Source organism: Pelecanus crispus, chromosome 31 (genome assembly GCF_030463565.1).
Source record: "Pelecanus crispus isolate bPelCri1 chromosome 31, bPelCri1.pri, whole genome shotgun sequence".
NCBI lineage: Eukaryota > Metazoa > Chordata > Aves > Pelecaniformes > Pelecanidae > Pelecanus > Pelecanus crispus.
Window position 1 is genome coordinate 138,047 of NC_134673.1, and position 19,720 is coordinate 157,766.

The following is a 19,720-nucleotide window of genomic DNA, read 5'->3' on the forward strand; positions in this document are numbered from 1 at the left end:
CTTACTCAACCTTATTTTATTTTATTTAAAAACCAGGGGAAAAAAATAATTGGCAAAAGGAACTTGTTTTGCCTTCCACCATCCGTATGAAGTCTTCCCAGACATTTGCCATGCGGCAAGCATTTCTGGGGGTGGTTGATACCAAGCAGCCATCACCAATCTCCATCAGCTGGCTGTGGGCTCCTGCTCACCTTCAGCAAAGTCCGAAACTGAATTTGTAGCTTAGAGCTTCATTGTGGTAAGCCCAAGGTTCGTTCCTGAGGCTGAATCCTAAAAGCAACCCCAAGTCGATGCCTGCCCCAGCCATTTTTGACCGATGAGACTTGGTTGAAATCCTTGGGTCAACCATGGAGACCCCATCCCAGACCTGGGTGAGCTGAAGAGGAGGAAAGAATCATGAGGAAGATGGCAGTTTAAGCCAAGCAAAAAAGGAGAACAAGAGCTAGGTGGGAAGACATGTTGTCTGGTGTCCTCTGCTCAGCAATTAATAACTGGGAGATCCTTGGCTGCCCTGCTGCCAGTTGTGGTCCCACAGGCATGTCTGCAGCCTTACTGCCCGTGTTTGCCCATGGGGATGGAGAAAAGGACCTCTTCCAGATGGCCTCCACAGGTTTGGGCTGAATTTCTGCTTCAGATCTGAATGAGATAGTAGCTGAAAGTGGAAGAGGCTGCTCTCCTTCCCTGTCAAGAGCACCTGCTGTCTGTCCCAAGCCTCTGAGATGCTCCTGAAGGGTTGCCATGCTGGTGCCCATGCCTGATCTGCTGGTCTCAGCCCCCTCGGTGTGGCCAGACCTGAGTCTGCTCCTCATCAAGGCAATGGGCCATTTGATGCTTATCCATTTTCTTGTCTGTTGGCTATGGAGTCCGCATTGCATATGAGCAGACGCACTTGCTGGGGTGAAGCTAAGACCCTACAACCAAGCCCCGCAACTCCCCCAGCCCTCCCCGTCGCCCATCTGATATCCTCTTGCGCAATGGACTCATGGGACACCACCCATGGGTGATGTGGCCAGAGGATGCTTGCTGGTCACCAAGGATCAAGCTGAAAGCGGAAGATTTGGTTCCTCTTCATCTACTAGGCTCCACATGATGCAAGAGCCACCGGGGAGCCGGGGGACGGAGTAGTGCGGAAAGTGTCCTCTCCCAGCTGCCTTCATCAGGTCTTCAGCATACTTCTCCATCTGGTGATGGTGGACCTGATCTCAGCCTCTGCCAAGCCTACCTCTTCCCGCACCCCTGCCAGGCTGGGAGCAGCTTCTCCAAAAGCACTTTGCGGTCAGCTGGGCACCCTATGGGCGACAGACTATCCACCCATGCTGGGCTTGGGGCTGCAGAGATCCTCCTCATCCTCACAGGGCTGTGCGGTGAGTGCTCTCACGTTTCCCGCCGCGTCTCCTTCTCCCCGTGCTGGTTGCATGCTGCATTTTGGGACGCAGCGTGCCAGAGTGCTGCCGCTCCTCTTTGTTTCTGGGCGGCTTGATTGTGGCTGCTGCAAATTTGTAAGGTGCATGTTTAGAGCAACACCCATGGTTTCATGGCTTCATAAGGTGTGTGTGTAGAGCAGCGCCCATGGTTTCACGGGTGCTTCTGCAAGTAGGGTAGACGCAGACCTGCCAAGCCCAGCTGCAGCGAGCAGGTCTCCTCCAGCCGATGGCTGCAGAAGGCAGCATAGAGTCGCACAGCACATTAGGAATAAGTAGTGAAAAGAGGGAAAGGTGAAGAAACCAAGTGCAGCGAGCGTGTTGCTGCCATTTCAGTAGGGCTCATGATGGGCTATGGAGCTTGAATGGCCAAAAAACTAGGAGGAATGGGATTTACCTGCCCTGTGATGGGGAAGGAAATATCACGGTGCTGATGTGCTTGGGTCAGGCTGGTCTGAGAAAGCAGGATGGGTGCTTGCCGAAAATAAGGGAGCCCTTTGCTCGGCTCCATTCCTTACCCTGAAGTCAAGGCTGTTCATCCAGCAAAGCCAGGTTAGGGCCGTGGGTGCAGAGTCCCTGCCACCTTGTGCTCTGGCTGCACAGTCTTGCTCAAAATCACTCCCACAAAGAGCCTGCAACTCAGTTACCTGTGCTGGTGGTGTGCTTAGGGAGTTCATCCTGCAACCTGTGCAGAGTCAGGCACTTAAAAAGCAATTAGCAGTGCACTTAAAAAGCAATTAGCAAAATGTCTTATTGTATTTTGGCCTTCCTGGTGTTGAGGGACTGTATTCTCAGCTGGAAAAGCCTCAAGTTTGCTCAAGGGCAAGCTGCCATGTGTCCCCCTAAAAATAATTATAATCAAATTATAATTGTTCATGTCCTTCTCTCTCTCTTGCTGGTTCTTCCCCACTCCTTTTGGCCAACAAGTGTCAAGATGCTTTCCCAGCTGCTGCCTAGCCTCTTCTTTTGCATCATTTCCCATTAACATCTCCTTCCTTTTGCTTTCCATCGTCACCAGTGTCAGGTCCTGCTGACGTAAGGCTGGTGAATGGCCCCGACTCCTGCACGGGCCGGCTGGAGGTGTTTTACAATGGCACCTGGGGGACGGTGTGCGATGACCACTGGGACCTCAACGGAGCCCGCGTAGTCTGCCGGCAGTTGGGCTGTGGGACAGCGCTGTCGGCCGTTGGCGGGGCTCGCTACGGGCAAGGAGCAGACCCCATCTGGCTGGATAACGTACGCTGTGCCGGGACAGAGGCCGCCCTTTCCGAGTGCCAGGCACGGCCCTGGGGAGCCCACAACTGCGGGCACAAGGAAGACGCCAGCGTCGTGTGCTCTGGTGAGGAAAAACGCACCCACCATGGCTTGCATCAGCCACTGTGGACAAGCAAAGGGTTAAAGAGCAGGCAGGACAACTATCTTGCCTCTTGCTGTTGACTGGTTGCCCCTTGTTGTTGACCGGTAGCCACTTCTTGTTGACTGGTTGCTCCTTGCTGTTGACTGGGTGTCCTCTGATTGTACAGTGAGAGGAGGCACCTAGCTCACAGGTAGACACATATCTATGGCCGCTGGCAGGTAGGACCCTTAATTTTGAGCTGGATCTGGCCTCTACAGGTAGGCAGAATTACTCCCTCCCTACCTAATTTTGTGAAGAATTAGCCTTTTCACATCATTGCTCCAGGCAATCTCCAAATGCTGTTCTCACCTTCCAAAGCTCTCCACATCTCCTGGCATTGAGGCTGCAGCTCCCTGGCCATTTCTTAGCCCAGCCGCTTCCTGGCTTCACGGGGATGAACCCCTTCATGGGCACAGCCTGTCAGATGCTTGCTGGGCAGACTGCTTCTAAGCATTGCCAGCGACGACATGCCCAGCAAAATCTCTGACTGTTTGCTCCCTGGGGGTGTTCGCAGGGGCTCCCGATCCAGGTTCGACGCGTACCAGGCTGGTGAACGGCTCAAGTTTCTGCTCCGGCAGAGTCGAAGTCCTCCACAATGGCAAATGGGGCACCGTGTGTGACGACGGCTGGAGCATGATGGATGCCGAAGTGGTGTGCAGGGAGGTGGGCTGTGGCCAAGCACTGTCAGCTCTGGTCCAGGGTACCTTTGGGCAAGGGTCAGGGCCCATCTGGCTTGACGAAGTGACCTGTGTTGGGACGGAGGCTGCCCTTTCTCTGTGCCAGGCCATGTCCTGGGGAAGCCATAACTGCAACCACGGAGAGGATGCTGGCATTGAATGCACAGGTAACTCTTGACTCCTGCCCCGTCAGGGCTGGCACCCAGGCTGTCTGTCGTGGTTCAGCCCCAGCCAGCAACCAAGCACCACGCAGCCGCTCGCTCACTCCCCTGCCCCAATGGGATGGGGGAGAGAATCGGAGGAGTAGGAGTGAGAAACACTCCTGGGTTGAGATAAGAACAGTTTAATAATGGAAATAAAGTAAAATAGTAATGATAATAATAACAATATGATAATGATAATAATAATAATATCCAAAGCAAGTGATGCCCAATGCAATTGCTCACCACCCGCCGACCGATACCCAGACAGTTCCCGAGCAGCGATCGCTGCTCCCCGGCCAACCCCCCCAGTTTCTATACTGCCCATGACGTCACATGGTATGGAATAGCCCTTGGGGCAGTTTGGATCAACTATTCTGGCTGTGCCCCCTCCCAGCTTCTTGTGCCCCTGGCAGAGCATGGGAAACTGAAAAGTCCTTGACTGGCATAAGCAGTACTGAGCAACAACTGAAACCATCAGCGTGTTATCAACATTCTTTTCATCCTAAATCCAAACCACAGCACTGTGCCTGCTGCTAGGAAGAAAATTACCTCTACCCCAGCCAAAACCAGGACACTATCATAGTCTTTTTTTTTTTTTTTTTTGATGGAAGGGTAGAGGAAAGAGCAGAAGACCTTTGAAATGGTCCTGGATGTAGATACCTCCATTGTGTCCAGTTTTGGGCCCCTCAATACAAGAAGGACATTGAGGTGCTGGAGCGTGTCCAGAGAAGGGCAGCAAGGCTGGTGAAGGGTCTGGAGCACAGGGCTGATGGGGAGCGGCTGAGGGAACTGGGATTGTTTAGTCTGGAGAAGAGGAGGCTGAGGGGAGACCTTATCGCTCTCTACATCTCCCTGAAAGGAGGTTGTAGTGAGGTGGGTGTTGGTCTCTTCTCCCATGTAGTTAGTGATAGGATGAGAGGAAATGGGCTCAAGCTGCGCCAGGGGAGGTTTAGGTTGGATATTAGGAAAAATTTCTTCACGGAAAGGGGAGTCAAGCATTGGAACAGGCTGCCCAGAGAGGTGGTGGAGTCCCCATCCCTGGAAGTGTTCAAAAAACAGGTAGATGTGGCACTCTGGGATATGGTTTAGTGGGCATGGTGGTGTTGGGTTGATGGTTGGACTGATGATCTTAGAGGTCCTTTCCAATCTTAATGATTCCTAGTTTTTACTTTCATTAAAAATAGTCCAGCCCCCAAGCCAGGAAACATGAAATTGCTACTCTACCCTTAATTGTTTTAGTGGTGGACTTGGTAGTGTAGGTGAATGGTTGGACTGGATGATCTTAAAGGTCTTTTCCAACCGGAACAATTCTATGATTCTATGATTTATGATTGCAGCCCTGCCAGTGGAGGCAGGAAGTATCCCCTGATGGGTGGGTGTGTGCTGGGGAAGGAAAGAGGGAGCTTCTGGGGCAAGTCCATCCAGATGCCACCCGCCAGGGAGGGTGGTGAGTTTGGGGAGGTGGTGAGCGCCTGAGGAGAGCCTGCTTTTCTCACTTTGGGTGGGCAACCTCCTCACCCTCCAGCGCAAGGTTCTGGGATGACTGAAGGACTGGGCAGCTCCAGCGCTGTCACCTCTCCTATGATATCCAGATGGTTTTGGTGCTTGTCTCTTTTCAGAACCAACTCAGGTCCGGCTGGTGAATGGCTCCAGCCGCTGCTCAGGGCGAGTCGAGGTCCACCACAACCAGCAGTGGGGGACGGTGTGCGATGACAGCTGGAACCTGAGTGATGCCGAGGTGGTCTGCCGGCAGCTGGGCTGCGGGCTGGCCGTGTCAGCCCCTGGCAGGGCTCTGTTTGGGCAAGGACACGGTCCCATCTGGCTGGACGACGTGAACTGCACGGGGATGGAAGGTGCCATCACTGAATGCAGCTTCAAGCCCTGGGGAGCCCATAACTGCAACCATGGTGAAGATGCGGGTGTCGTGTGCTCAGGTAAGCCTGGTCCGGGTCATGGCTTCAGGGAGAAGTTTTTCTGTAGGTACGCTCGCATCTAATTTCAGTTTGCTTCCCTCCCTGCACATGTTGTTTTCCTTTGGGTATAATGTCATTGCAAGCAACAGTCAAAAATGCTTGGGAGGTGAGGTAGCTCTGCTTCTGTAGGCATCATATCAATGGAATATCTGAATGCACTCCTGCCCGTTTGTGGTAGTCCTCTATCTGACACCTTAAACTGTCGGTTCTCAAGTGGCTTGCCATGTCCATGCACACCTGCTCTGAATGTTGAAGTGCCTGTGGTCAGAGGAGGCATTTGGCCATTGATGCTTGCCATGCATGGCTGCAGGCTTCTCCATCTCTATGTCCCAAGCTTCTTCTGGATCTCTAGAGGTAGTCCAAGATGAAAAGACATCCCCCCCATCCCTCCAGCTTGCAATGGGATGCCAGCCCTGTCTTACACCGGTGTGACTTCAGGGAATATTTGCAAGGAGCTGCAGTAGAGCAGAGCAAACAGAGAAACAGCATGGAAAGACTCTCCTCCTTGATGGAGCCAAGCCAGTCCAGCCTTAATTTAGTTAGAGTAAATAAATGCAAGTTTTTAGTGTCTTTCATTGTTAGATGTGTTCTCTGAGGTAGATGTAGTCACCCTAGCAGACCTCCAGAGCACGCTCATGGATTGGACATGGATGTCCAAGAGTCTTCTTGGTATTACCCAGGGGAAACACTCTCTGTGAGGCATCCCACAGTGTTTTTACCTTCTCCTGAATACAACCAGGTCTTTCTGTTGCTTCCAACTGAAGATGCTGATGTGGATGGGGGAAGCATGATTATGTAGTCGTACCTTGTACGATTGCACATCGTCACCAACACCAGCAGGGAGTCTGCTTCAGAGGGCTGAGGTGCACCATGCTGCCATTTATTCATTTGTGTCATTCCCCCTTTAGACCCTACGGAGCTACGGCTGGTGAATGGCCCAAATCGCTGCGCTGGGCGCCTCGAGGTGCTTCACAACTGGCAGTGGGGGTCCGTGTGTGACAACGGCTGGGACATGGAGGATGCCAAAGTGGTGTGCCGGCAGCTGGGCTGTGGTGCTCCAATCTCTGCTCCAGGCTGGGCCAGGTTTGGCAGGGGCTATGACCCCATCTGGCTGGAGACAGTCAGCTGCCAGGGGACGGAGGCTGCCCTTACCGAGTGCAGAGCCCAGGTGTGGGGCATCCACAACTGCCACCACGGGGAAGACGCCAGCGTGGTGTGCTCAGGTGACCCCCCCAGTGTGTTCCTTCTGCGTGTCCGTAGGAAGAGCGGTGCCACTACCAAGCCATAGCTCCCTTTCCTCCAGAGGGCAAGGGAATGATAATTCCCTTGATACTAATGATAATAATGGTAATAAGGGCAAGGGATGCAAGAGGGATCCCATCACTGCTGCTTCTCCCATGTACCCTGGCTCATTTTCAGCGCAAGTGGACAACCACTGAGCATCTCCCTGGTGTGAATGACCATGCTGGGTCCCACAGGAATCCCTGTTTTGTGAAGGGGTCATGCCAGGGAGCCAAGAGTAGAGGGGGCCATGGTCCTGCACAAGATCCCATGTCCAGGAACGTTTCCAGCAGCCCTTCCTGAAGGGTTCTTGGTGTCCTTCTTCATTCCAGACCCAATGGTGCTTCGGTTGGTGAACGGCCCCAGCCGCTGCTCGGGGAGGGTCGAGGTGCTTCATAACGAGCAGTGGGGGACGGTGTGTGACGATGGCTGGGACCTGCGCGATGCCGAGGTGGTGTGCTGGCAGCTGGGCTGCGGGGCGGCAGTCGCAGCCCCGGGCTCAGCTCGCTTTGGCCGGGGACGTGATGCCATCTGGCTGGATGAGGTGAACTGCACAGGGAGCGAGTCTGCCCTCTCCGAATGCGGGGCTGAGCCGAAAGGAGTTCACAAGTGCCACCATGGAGAGGATGCTGGTGCGGTGTGCTCAGGTAGCTGCTGTTCCTCTGCTGATGAGCTCCTGGGTAGCAACACTGCAGGAGCTCCAGGGCCAGTGTTCCTTGCTTATCTGTGATGATGTTCTTTCCGCATGGGGATCCTCAAATCTCAGAGTCAAGAGAAATGCTGAACATGTGGGCACTCATCCTCCATCTCACATCTAACACTTGCTTTCTACGTCACCAGGCGCACCACCGCAAGGCGACACCTCTCTATCTTTCCGTTTCAGACCCTACAGAGGTCCGGCTGGTGAACGGCTCGAATCGCTGCTCTGGGAGAGTTGAGGTGCTGCACAAGCAGCGATGGGGAAGCGTGTGCGACGACGGCTGGGACCTGGACGACGCAGCAGTGGTGTGCCGGCAGCTGGGCTGTGGGACAGCTGTAGCCGCTCCGCCCAGAGCTCAGTTTGGGATGGGGCACGAGCCCATCTGGCTGGACGATGTGAACTGCACCGGCACCGAGGCTGCCCTGTCCGAGTGCAGGGCCAGACCGTGGGGAGAGAATAACTGTGGCCACCAAGAAGATGCCAGCGTGGTGTGCCTGGGTAAGCCACCTCGTACTCCACTGTGGTGCAGCTCTGGAAGGAGCACCGTTGGTGCATGGATAACTCAGTGGAGAAACAGCTCCGCTCTGCTGACATTAGGCCTCTTGCGTCTGTGTAGCAACCAATTTCAGGTTGTCGGAGAGCAGCAGCTCCCCTTGGCCACCATGAGGACTTTCTCCCAGGAGAACGAGTGTCAGTCGCCAGCGACCACCTTGCTCTCCCCTATAACCCCTTAACTGGTCCCTCAGCTCTTCTGCTATGAGCATCCTTTCCTTTGTCATACATGGACAGTGCTACCGTGACTCGCATTGTCACGGTACCGTAAAGTCCATTGAACCTCCGCTCCACCTTGGGTCCATCTTGTGTGGCTGGACTGCCCGGACACCAGCATCTAGTGCCGGTTGCGATGCGCTGGCCTCCTGCCACCCCTCCAGGTGGGGGTGGGTCTCCCATTCAGCCCCGTGTCACGGCTGCTCCCTCCTGCTGGGATTCGTGGGTGCCCAAGGGCACCTAAAATGGGATCAGATGCCTGTGTTTGTGCCGGTGACGGTCTCCACGTCACCTTGCAGATGACCACGGTTTGAGGACCCATCTTCCAATGCCTGGGCAAGAAACACCTGTGTGTTTGAGCTCCACGTGTCTTTTGTAATTCCAGGACCAGCTCAGCTCCGTCTGGTGAACGGCTCCAGCCGCTGCTCGGGGAGGGTCGAGGTGCTTCATAACGAGCAGTGGGGGACGGTGTGTGACGATGGCTGGGACCTGCGCGATGCCGAGGTGGTGTGCCGGCAGCTGGGCTGCGGGGCGGCAGTCGCAGCCCCGGGCTCGGCTCGCTTTGGCCGGGGACGTGATGCCATCTGGCTGGATGAGGTGAACTGCACAGGGAGCGAGTCTGCCCTCTCCGAATGCGGGGCCGAGCCGAAAGGAGTTCACAAGTGCCACCATGGAGAGGATGCTGGTGTGGTGTGCTCAGGTAGCTGCTGTTCCTCTGCTGATGAGCTCCTGGGTAGCAACACTGCAGGAGCTCCAGGGCCAGTGTTCCTTGCTTATCTGTGATGATGTTCTTTCCGCATGGGGATCCTCAAATCTCAGAGTCAAGAGAAATGCTGAACATGTGGGGACTCATCCTCCATCTCGCATCCAACACTTGCTTTCTACGTCACCAGGCGCACCACCGCAAGGCGACACCTCTCTATCTTTCCGTTTCAGACCCTACAGAGGTCCGGCTGGTGAACGGCTCGAATCACTGCTCTGGGAGAGTTGAGGTGCTGCACAAGCAGCGATGGGGAAGCGTGTGCGACGACGGCTGGGACCTGGACGACGCAGCAGTGGTGTGCCGGCAGCTGGGCTGTGGGACAGCCGTAGCCGCTCCGCCCAGAGCTCAGTTTGGGATGGGGCACGAGCCCATCTGGCTGGACGATGTGAACTGCACCGGCACCGAGGCTGCCCTGTCCGAGTGCAGGGCCAGACCGTGGGGAGAGAATAACTGTGGCCACCAAGAAGATGCCAGCGTGGTGTGCCTGGGTAAGCCACCTCGTACTCCACTGTGGTGCAGCTCTGGAAGGAGCACCGTTGGTGCATGGATAACTCAGTGGAGAAACAGCTCCGCTCTGCTGACATTAGGCCTCTTGCGTCTGTGTAGCAACCAATTTCAGGTTGTCGGAGAGCAGCAGCTCCCCTTGGCCACCATGAGGACTTTCTCCCAGGAGAACGAGTGTCAGTCGCCAGCGACCACCTTGCTCTCCCCTATAACCCCTTAACTGGTCCCTCAGCTCTTCTGCTATGAGCATCCTTTCCTTTGTCATACATGGACAGTGCTACCGTGACTCGCATTGTCACGGTACCGTAAAGTCCATTGAACCTCCGCTCCACCTTGGGTCCATCTTGTGTGGCTGGACTGCCCGGACACCAGCATCTAGTGCCGGTTGCGATGCGCTGGCCTCCTGCCACCCCTCCAGGTGGGGGTGGGTCTCCCATTCAGCCCCGTGTCACGGCTGCTCCCTCCTGCTGGGATTCGTGGGTGCCCGAGGGCACCTAAAATGGGATCAGATGCCTGTGTTTGTGCCGGTGACGGTCTCCACGTCACCTTGCAGATGACCACGGTTTGAGGACCCATCTTCCAATGCCTGGGCAAGAAACACCTGTGTGTTTGAGCTCCACGTGTCTTTTGTAATTCCAGGACCAGCTCAGCTCCGTCTGGTGAACGGCTCCAGCCGCTGCTCGGGGAGGGTCGAGGTGCTTCATAACGAGCAGTGGGGGACGGTGTGTGACGATGGCTGGGACCTGCGCGATGCCGAGGTGGTGTGCCGGCAGCTGGGCTGCGGGGCGGCCATGTCAGCTCCGGGCTCAGCCCAGTTTGGGCCAGGGTCCAACCGTATCTGGCTGGCTGATATTGAGTGCATGGGGGCAGAAGCTACCCTCTCCGAATGCAGGTCCGGGATTGCAGGGGAGCCAATTAATTGCCACCATGGTGAAGATGCTGGTGTTGTGTGCTCAGGTAATTTTTTTTTTTTTTTCTCAAATGGCGTTATTCAGCGCTTTGTTGGGCTGTGTGGCTGGAAAGGGGGAGGGTGACTTTGCTGGTGACAGGGTCTCCCCTGAGCCTGGGTAGCACCAAAACCCATGGAAGAGCTGAGGTTGCTCTTCTGCAGAGGTGTGTCCATGTTGTTCAGTGACTGGTCTTGCTGATGAAACCCTGGGGGTGTGGAGGACCTGAGCAATCTGAGAAATGCTGAGCACAAGAATTTGAGCAAAGCAATAAGAGACACACAGCCAAGCCTTCAAGGGCACAGGAAGAAAGAGGCTTTACTTAGGGACCTAGAAGGTGACATGTAGAGTTTGTTGCAATCCAGAAAACCACCAAAAGCTGCTGGATTGAGAGCGGTGTAGGAAGAAGGGACCCATCATACAAGGACTCCAGTGGTCAGGAAGGGAAGAGTTTTACATATTCCACTGCTTTTATGCTTTTCCAGCAAACATGTCTGAATTTTCTCTATTTCAGCAGTTTTCTTATTCTAGCTGATGTTAAGTAATGCCTAACTTTAAGTATCCAACATCCCTCTGGTGTTTGGGGATGTTCAGTATAATGGCAGGACCAAGCATATCCTTCTCAAAGGTCCAGGAGCAAAGATGGGCAGTGTGCATTAGCCACTACGAGCAGCGTAGGCATGGAAGCAGACTTCCAAAAAGGGTGTCCACTTTGTCCTGTTTCAGACCCTGTGGTGTTACGGCTGGTGAATGGCTCAAGCCTCTGTGCTGGGAGAGTTGAAGTGCTCCACAGGCAGCAGTGGGGGACCGTGTGTGATGACAGCTGGGATGAAGAGGATGCCATGGTCGTGTGCCGGCAGCTAGGCTGTGGGACGGTGGTCTCAGCCCCTGGTGCAGCTCGGTTTGGGCAAGGGCGCAATGCCATCTGGTTGGACGATGTGAAATGCACGGGGAGGGAGGACACCCTCTTGGAGTGCCTGGCCAGGCCATGGGGGACACACAACTGTGACCATGGGGAAGACGCTGGTGTGGTATGCTCAGGTAATGTGGCCACCATCATTTTGGAAAAGGGTCTGGCCATGCCCCAGCCGTGGAAAAATTCAAGGTCAGGTTGGACAGGGCTCTGAGTAACGTAACCTAGTAGAAGATGTCCCTCAGGGGGGTTGGACTAGATGACCTAGGGTCTAGAAAACAAGTCATGAAGAGCAGCTGAGGGAACTGGGGTTGTTTAGCCTGGAGAAAAGGAGGCTGAGGGGACACCTTATTGCTCCCTACAACTGCCTGAAAGGAGGTTGTAGTGAGGTGGGTGTTGGTCTCCTTTCCCAAGTAACAAGTGATAGGATGAGAGGAAATGGCCTCAAGTTGCGCCAGGGGAGGTTTAGGTTGGATATTAGGAAAAATTTTTTCACTGAAAGGGTTGTCAAGCATTGGAACAGGCTGCTCAGGGAAGTGGTTGAGTCCCCATCTCTGGAGGTATTTAAAAGATGTGTAGATGTGGCCCTTAGGGACATGGTTTAGTGGTGGGCTTGGCAGTGCTAGGTTAACGGTTGGACTCGATGATCTTAAGGGTCTTTTCCAACCTAAATTATTCTATGATTCTATGGCCTTTAAAGGTCCCTTCCAACCCAGACCATTCTATGCTGGTGTGATCTCCTTGCTCAAGCTGGGAGAGTGCACACTTGCTAGTGGCTCAGGAGGCAGAAACAGGGATGTACGTGCTGGAGAGTGAAGATGGGCTTTCATTCAGCACAAGCTGGGTCCTACGTTTGTAGACCCTACTGGAATCATCTTGAGCACCACGGCCAACAACGTCATCTCAGGATGGGGGTTCCCGAGTATGTGCTCAGCACAAGTTGGAGGGGAATGATCCTGGCCATAGGAAATGGAAATATTATGATGAAAACCTTCCAGGAGGAAAATGTACAGCATGGGGAATATCCTCATGGCTGAGCTGGGAAGATGAGGGCCACGGTTGGTGTTGGAAAGACTTGTCCCTTGCCCTTCTCTTCCTGCTTAACTTCAGACAAATCTCAAGGCTTCTGTGGTCCTCTCAAGGCCAATGGGAACAGAGAGGTATCTCCATGTCCTTCTAAGAAGGACGTCTGCATCCAGTGAGTTATCCAGGACTGGATGCACTTGCTTGGGAGCCACCTGGACTCAAATGCAGGCTCCTTGGGGAGAGTACCACATGGGTGGTACATCCTGCAGGCCCTTCTGTCTTAACTGGTCACCCAGGCTTCTCTGAGGAGAGAAACAGGTGACCATGGGATGTGGTTTGTAGAAGGGACCATTCTGCAGTCATCCAGCCCTGGTAGGGCCCACCAGGAATAAGCCACTTTGCAGGTTGCCCTGCTTGGAGCAGTCAGAGTGGTGGCACCTTGAACGGCCTTGGCTTCTCCAGCGGTCTGCCCTTGAAGCATAGACAGTTGTGATGCACCAGACGGTGCATGGATGTGGGCGTTGAATGGCCACGACCAGTGCAAAAGTGCTACAGCACTGAGGGGACCGTGCCTGATGGTGACAGGGTCTTAGCAGAAGCTTTGTTTGTATCTCCTTTCCTGAATCATATGATCACAAAGCAATGTAGATTGGAAGGGATCTCTGGAGAGCTCTGATCTGATCTTCCACTCTCTGTTCGACCAACTAGACCATGTTGTCCATGGCCTTGACCAGTGAAGATGTGAAAGTCCCCAAGGATGGAGATCCAAATGCCTTTCTCATCTCTGTTACAATATTTAACCATGCTCATGAGGGAAAAGAGTATTTTCCATTGCCTAATGGGAATTTGCCATGGCGCACACTGTGCCCATTTCCTCATGTCCTTGTGATGTCCGTTTATCTCCTGAATTAGCTCTGGATGAACAGTTGTTTGCTTTCTCCCCACAGGCTCTGTTACCATCAGACCTCCACAGCCTCTGCCACTGCTGCCGTTGCTGGTCTCAATCATCTTGATCATCTTGATGATGGTCTGCGGGGCTCTTCTGTACCAGAGGAGGCGGCGGCGAATGCAAAACAGGGCTTTTAATTCCGCCCTAGGTGAGCTCTGCTGTGGGTGAAGAGGGCAATGGAGTTTGCAGAAGTGTGTGGCTGGAAACGAGTTTTGTTCAAAACTTTGATGTCAGCAGAGTTGGGGCAGAAAGTTTTTTTCCCCGTGGCTCATGTTGAAAGGAACTTTCTTTTCTGATTTGACCTCTTCTCTCCCCGTCCCCTTTCCCTTTTCCTTTCCACTCTTCCCCTTTCACTTTGATACCATCTTCCCTGCTGGGTTATGGACACACTGGGAGGCGGGACAGCCCTTGAAGCCTCCTCGAACACTGCCTGCACTTCCCCCTGCTGCCTGCGCTGCCTGTACATCAGACAGGAGCTCTGAGCAGAAGACAGCTCTATAGGTTCTTAGCTTCCCGTTGGCAAGGGATGTTCCATCTTTAGCCCGAGGGGTGAGAAAAGACCAGGAATTCTGCCTGTTCCTGAAGTTTTGGGGCTATGATGGAGACTTTTGGAAAGTGGGGTTGAGCGGTTGGGGTTGCCCATGTTGAACATCCCCATGTTGTCTTGTTGAATGTCCACCACGTTGCTGAAAGGTGCTGTGCGTGGACCAAATGCTGGATCAAGGGTGGTTTCTGCAAAGCAGGCTTCATGTCTGAGTGCTGGCAGGGGCAATGGTGGTGTGCCCTGTGCTGCCACTGTTGTTGGCCAAGCCGAAGTGATTTGTGTCATCTCCAGTGGAGTGAGCATCCTCAGTTGGTCTTGTTAAAAAGGGGAAAATTCAGGCTGCGTGGGGCAAACTGTCAACTGAATCACTGTGCTCTGCAGGTTTTGTGCGCATGGAGGAGCTGGTTGTCTCTGACATGTCTGTCTCGACGCATGGGGAAGAGTAAGTGGCAGCCAAGGTGGCTCCTGCTGGGGATGCTGACAACAAGAGAGCTCAGCACAGCCTGTGACCAAGCCTAGACCTAAAACTCCAGTGATGCAGCTGCGTCCCAGCACACAGCTCTTTCACCAAGGGCCCTGGACCACCTCGTCTCAGGTGGTTAACAGAGGTTACAAGTCTCACTAGATCCACCACCCATCTCCATGCCCACCTCGGTCAGTCACCCCGAGCGATAAAAGGTGTGATGCACACCGTGCGGCACCAACAGTCTGCATGCAGAAGACATTTGGCGCATAGAAATATTTCAGGTTCCCTCTTTCAATTTTTTTTCATGCATTTGTGAAAATAAAAACATTCTCTAAGACTCCAGCAGTGTTTTACTGTTGGAGGATTTTTTTGTTGGGGTTTTTTTTTCTTCTTTTTTTTTATACCCAGTCAGTGGAGGCTGCATTTTACCCCGAAGTATATGCCAGGGCTTGTTTCCCTATAATGGTTAAATTGAACAGTTTTGCAAAGTCCACCTGAAAGCTTAGTTTCGGCCTCATGTAGATATTTAGAGCCATCCAAGATGCCCTAGTTCTAGGACATTGATAAGGGACTGGCAAACGTGACAAAGGACCTACAGGTCACTAGATGCATCTGCATGGGGGCAACTAGACCTCGCTGATTGCTTCCATCTGCTGTATTCCTAATCGCGCCTCTGCGCCTTGTGTCCTTGGACATCTGTCTCCTGGGGCCTCTCAGAGGACAGGGGCTTCTTGTGAAAAGGTTGGAGGGCATGGAGGTGCGAGTCAGCCATGCGGAGGGATGCTGGCAGGAGGTTTAAGAAGCTCTGGTCATAGAAACAAGCACTGGGTACCACCACGGCTCATGTCAACCCAAGTGGTATGGGACTACGAGCAGCCAAGCAGGACCCCATGCAAGCACTCTGCTGTGTGTTGGCAGGACAGCGCTGCTCACAAAGGACCAGGAAAATAGATAGGTAGCCAACCAGAGGGAAACAGGATGAGTGATGTGATCAATACGGTGGCTGTGGTGGGGTAAAACATGAACATCTGCAAGGTGGGGGAAGAGAGGAAACGGGAGGCATGCTGGCTTGCAGGGGCTTAGAAGATGAAGGCTTGGAGTGCCCTGAGAGGATTGAGCAAGCTGGAAAACAGAAGATGGCTTGTACGATGTGTGGAAAGCATCTGCCAAGGGAAACGAGGAGTGCATGAAGAGCCCAAACAGACCAAAAGCTCAGAGAACTAAGCTCAGAGTAAAAGTTGATCCTACAGCAAGCAGGACACTTGCAAAGGAGGACCAGACAAGGCTATGGCCAAGTCCATGGCTGTGGCACGTACAGAGGAGTGTTTATGGCTTGTAGAAGTGCTTCTCTGAGTAGTAACTCTTTATGTTAAACTTGTAGTAAGCCTTGCATGAACATTTCATAGTCCAGTTGATGGTGATGTTGGGAATTTTCAGTTAATACCTGCATGGATGTGGGTTGGTCCTGGGCTGTGTTGCACTAAAAAGGAGTTGCCCAGGACACACACTCCCTAGTTTCTGCCACTTTTCCAGATCCTGTGCTCACTTTTCTGCTGTTTCCTCAATCTGAAAGTCAACAGCACCAGTCTTCCTCATGCAAGGGGGCTTGGCAGTGGGTCCGTCAGGGGTCCAAGCGTTTTCCAGGGAAGGGTGTGATGTTGATGGGGTTTCTTCTTCTGCCTCACCTTCTTCCATTTTCAGATTCACATGTTTTCTGACATACCTTCACACTTTGTTCTTCCCTTATCTGCCCGTAAATCAATATTGCACCCAAACTGACTATATATGGGGCTTTTTCTCTGTGTTGGGTACTTGTTCTTTGTTACCCCCAAAGCTATTATTTTCCAGCTCCAGGCCTGCAAGCTGATCATCGGTGAGCTGCTGATAGCCTTGGGCTTTCCAGTGTGCCCCACCTCTTATCATCCCATGCCTGTCCTCTACACCGCCTTGTGTGTTTCCATTTCTCAAGGCTTCTGCTGTAACACCAGCTTTATGTTTCTCCCTGCCTTTGAAAGCCCCAGGACACTCCTAGATGCCCTGCACTTCATGGGCTGCTTCTGAAGGGTGGTAGAGACCACAGCAGGGCTGGATCCTTCACCCCTTATCCAGTCTCCCAAAGCTATCTCAGCAGGTCTTGTCCCACCGGGCACCCAGGTCCTGGCACCATGACCATGCAACACACGGTCCCTTTCATGCTGCAGAAACACCCCTTAGTCAGCTGAAACACACCTTATTTCAGGCACTTGGAGATGAAAACATACATCACAATTAATAGTTCTGCCTTAGGCCACAAGGACGTCTTGTCCTGACCCCTGACTGCCTTGGTCCTGCTCTCCCCTAAAGACTCTAATGAGGGTAATGGAGATGCATGCAGCAGGCTTTGCAAAGTTAGCTTTTCTTTCTTCTTGTTCCTAAAGCTGTGGCCCAGAGTTACACTCTACCTACCTCCACCCCCAGGAAGCACAGTTCCCTTTTCAGCCTTTTCCCGGCACGGTTCAGAGGAGTTCAGCTCCAGGGTCCTCCCTTGCATGGCTGGGTGGTCACCTCGGGCTGCTGCAGCTCCTTCATCTCATCTGTGGATGAGCCATTCTGGACACATCCCTGGGTTGCTCCAGTTTGATGCAACCTGAATATTCGACCACGGATCCTCAGTTGGCTTTTTGTGGAGGACTGGGAGGTGCGACAGGAGATCCAGCCAGCAATGTGGTGGGACAGGGAGTCTACCAACCACCCAACATTTCCTCGGGCACTAACTTTGACTCTACAACCTGCCCATCCTTCAGGTTGTGTTTAAAGCCCACAGAGGTGGTAAGAAAGGGTTAGGAGTGGGGTAAAGCTCTTTTTAAGGGTAGGAATGGTAGCTGAGTGTCTAACGGCACTGAGGGACATAAGGGCACCTTACAAAAAGGAATTGACACCCATGCACAGGTCTCTGAATCGTCCAAGGCTGAGGTGTGCGGATCCTACACCTGTTGTCCAGCCTGTCCCTGCAGTCCCTTTCAGTGCCCTCTGCATATGGGCCCTGAGGGTAACTCTGGTCCATGCCCTGCTGCGCCAGGACGCTGACACTTCTGACCCATCAGTCACGCTGCCTTCTCCGTGGGCTGGTAAACAGGGCAATGGCCCTTGCTAACAGATACTTCTCCATGGAATATCTATTTGTGTGTCTGCTGCGTATCGTTGCGGTGATGATGCCCTGTGAGGGAGCTCCTCCAGGCGGCCCTTGGGGGAGGTTCAGTGCGGAGGACACCAAGGGATGGGCAGATGAAGGGGTGGGGGTGACTGGGCAGGCAGCGATATGCTTCGTGTCTTCCTCCCCTACTCCCCAGACGCAACCATGACACTGAGCACAGCTTAGGTCCCTCCTCAGTACCATCTCCTGCCCCCTCCCAGCCCTGGTGGGGCTGGACTCAGCCCCCAGAGGGTCTGCAAGAGCAGGAGGGGCTGCTTGGCTGCCTGTGCTGGATCCCGAAACACAAGGATCCTCAGGGGCTCTGGGGTGGATCTGAAGGGCTGCCAGGTCCCATGGGGTGGTGTGCCCCACGGGGTCGTCTCAGAAATGTCGATGCCTGCTGTGCATTGTGCCTGGTGTTGCGTGGGATGCAGGCGGGATTTGAGTGGAGACAGCCCAGGGAGGGAGTTTGGGGAGAGGGCTCATCTCTGGAGGGTGGGTGACCTTCCTCCCCGGCCAGGAGCTGAGAAGGGAGAGGGGCTGCAGGGTTTTTGGCTGTGGCATTGGGAGCTGCTGAGCGCTTTTCTTTGCTCCTTCTGCCAGGCATGACCATGCCCAGCTCCATCATCTCTGATGATGGCATGGTGTCGTGGTTTAGCCCCAGCCAGCACTAAGCACCACGCAGCCACTCGCTCACTGCCCCTGCCCCGATGGGATGGGGGAGAGAATCGGAGGAGTGAGAGTGGGAAACACTCCTGGGTTGAGATAAGGAACAGTTTAATAGTTGAAATAAAGTAAAATAGTAATGATAACGCTAACAATATAATGATGATGATAATAATAATAATATAAAAAGCAAGTGATGCACAATGCAATTGCTCACCACCCGCCGACCGATGCCCAGACAGTTCCCGAGCATCACCCAGCCCCGGGACCAGGACACTGGACCGAGTGGGCTCCTGGCCATGTGTCCTGGTTTCGGCTGGGATAGAGTTAATTTTCTTCCTAGTAGCAAGCATAGTGCCGTGTTTTGGATTTAGGATGAGAAGAATGTTGATAAAATGCTGATGTTTTTAGTTGTTGCTAAGCACTGCTTATGCCAGTCAAGGACTTTTCAGCTTCCCATGCTCTGCCAGGGGCACAAGAAACTGGGAGGGGGCACAGCCAGAAGAGTTGATCCAAACTGACCAAAGGGCTATTCTATACCATGTGATGTCATGCTCAGTATAGAAACTGGGGGGTTGGCCAGGGAGCAGCGATCGCTGCTCGGGAACTGGCTGGATATCGGTCGGTGGGTGGTGAGCAATTGCATTGTGCATCACTTGCTTTGGATATTATTGTTGTTATTATCATTATTATATTGTTACTATTATCATTACTATTTTACTTTATTTCAATTATTAAACTGTTCTTATGTCAACCCAGGAGTGTTTCTCACTCTTACTCCTCCGATTCTCTCCCCCATCCCATCGGGGTAGGGGGAGTGAGCGAGCGGCTGCGTGGTGCTGAGCTGCTGGGGCTGAACCCCGACACAGGGCTGGGGACCCTGCGGGGGACCCACGCCGGAGCAGGGGGCTCCTGAGGGGCTGCACCCGTGGAAGGGACCCACGCTGGAGCAGGGGGCTCCTGAGGGGCTGCACCCGTGGAAGGGACCCACGCTGGAGCAGGGGGCTCCTGGGGGGCTGCACCCGTGGAAGGGACACACGCTGGAGCAGTTCGTGGAGGGCTGTCTGCCGTGGGAGGGACCCACGCTGGGGCAGGGGAGGAGTGTGAGGAGCCCTCCCCTGGGGAGGAAGGAGCGGCAGAGACAACATGTGATGGACTGACCCCAACCCCCATTCCCCGTCCCCCTGCGCTGCTCGGGGGGAGGAGGGAGAGAAAATCGGGAGTGAAGCTGAGCCGGGGAAGAAGGGAGGGGTGGGGGGAAGGTGTTTTAAGGTTTGGGTTTATTTCTCATTACCCTACAAATGTTCTCACTCCTCTCCTACTCAGTTTTGATCGATAATAAATTAAACTG

General features: G+C 53.7%; 1 protein-coding gene across 1 annotated transcript; it reads left to right on the forward strand.

The window, feature by feature from the left end:
- The first annotated feature begins 211 nt into the window (after nt 1-211).
- On the forward strand, nt 212-14,652 carry LOC104032887 (scavenger receptor cysteine-rich domain-containing protein DMBT1-like). Its single transcript, XM_075725485.1, has 13 exons — nt 212-1,364; nt 2,440-2,760; nt 3,332-3,661; nt 5,317-5,646; nt 6,579-6,893; nt 7,257-7,631; nt 7,844-8,149; nt 8,805-9,181; nt 9,367-9,670; nt 10,326-10,643; nt 11,360-11,674; nt 13,520-13,669; nt 14,447-14,652. Exons 1-13 carry the CDS (start codon nt 1,292-1,294, stop codon nt 14,509-14,511), a joined length of 3,579 nt encoding a protein of 1,192 aa, XP_075581600.1. The 5' UTR covers nt 212-1,291; the 3' UTR covers nt 14,512-14,652.
- The last annotated feature ends 5,068 nt before the right edge of the window (nt 14,653-19,720 follow it).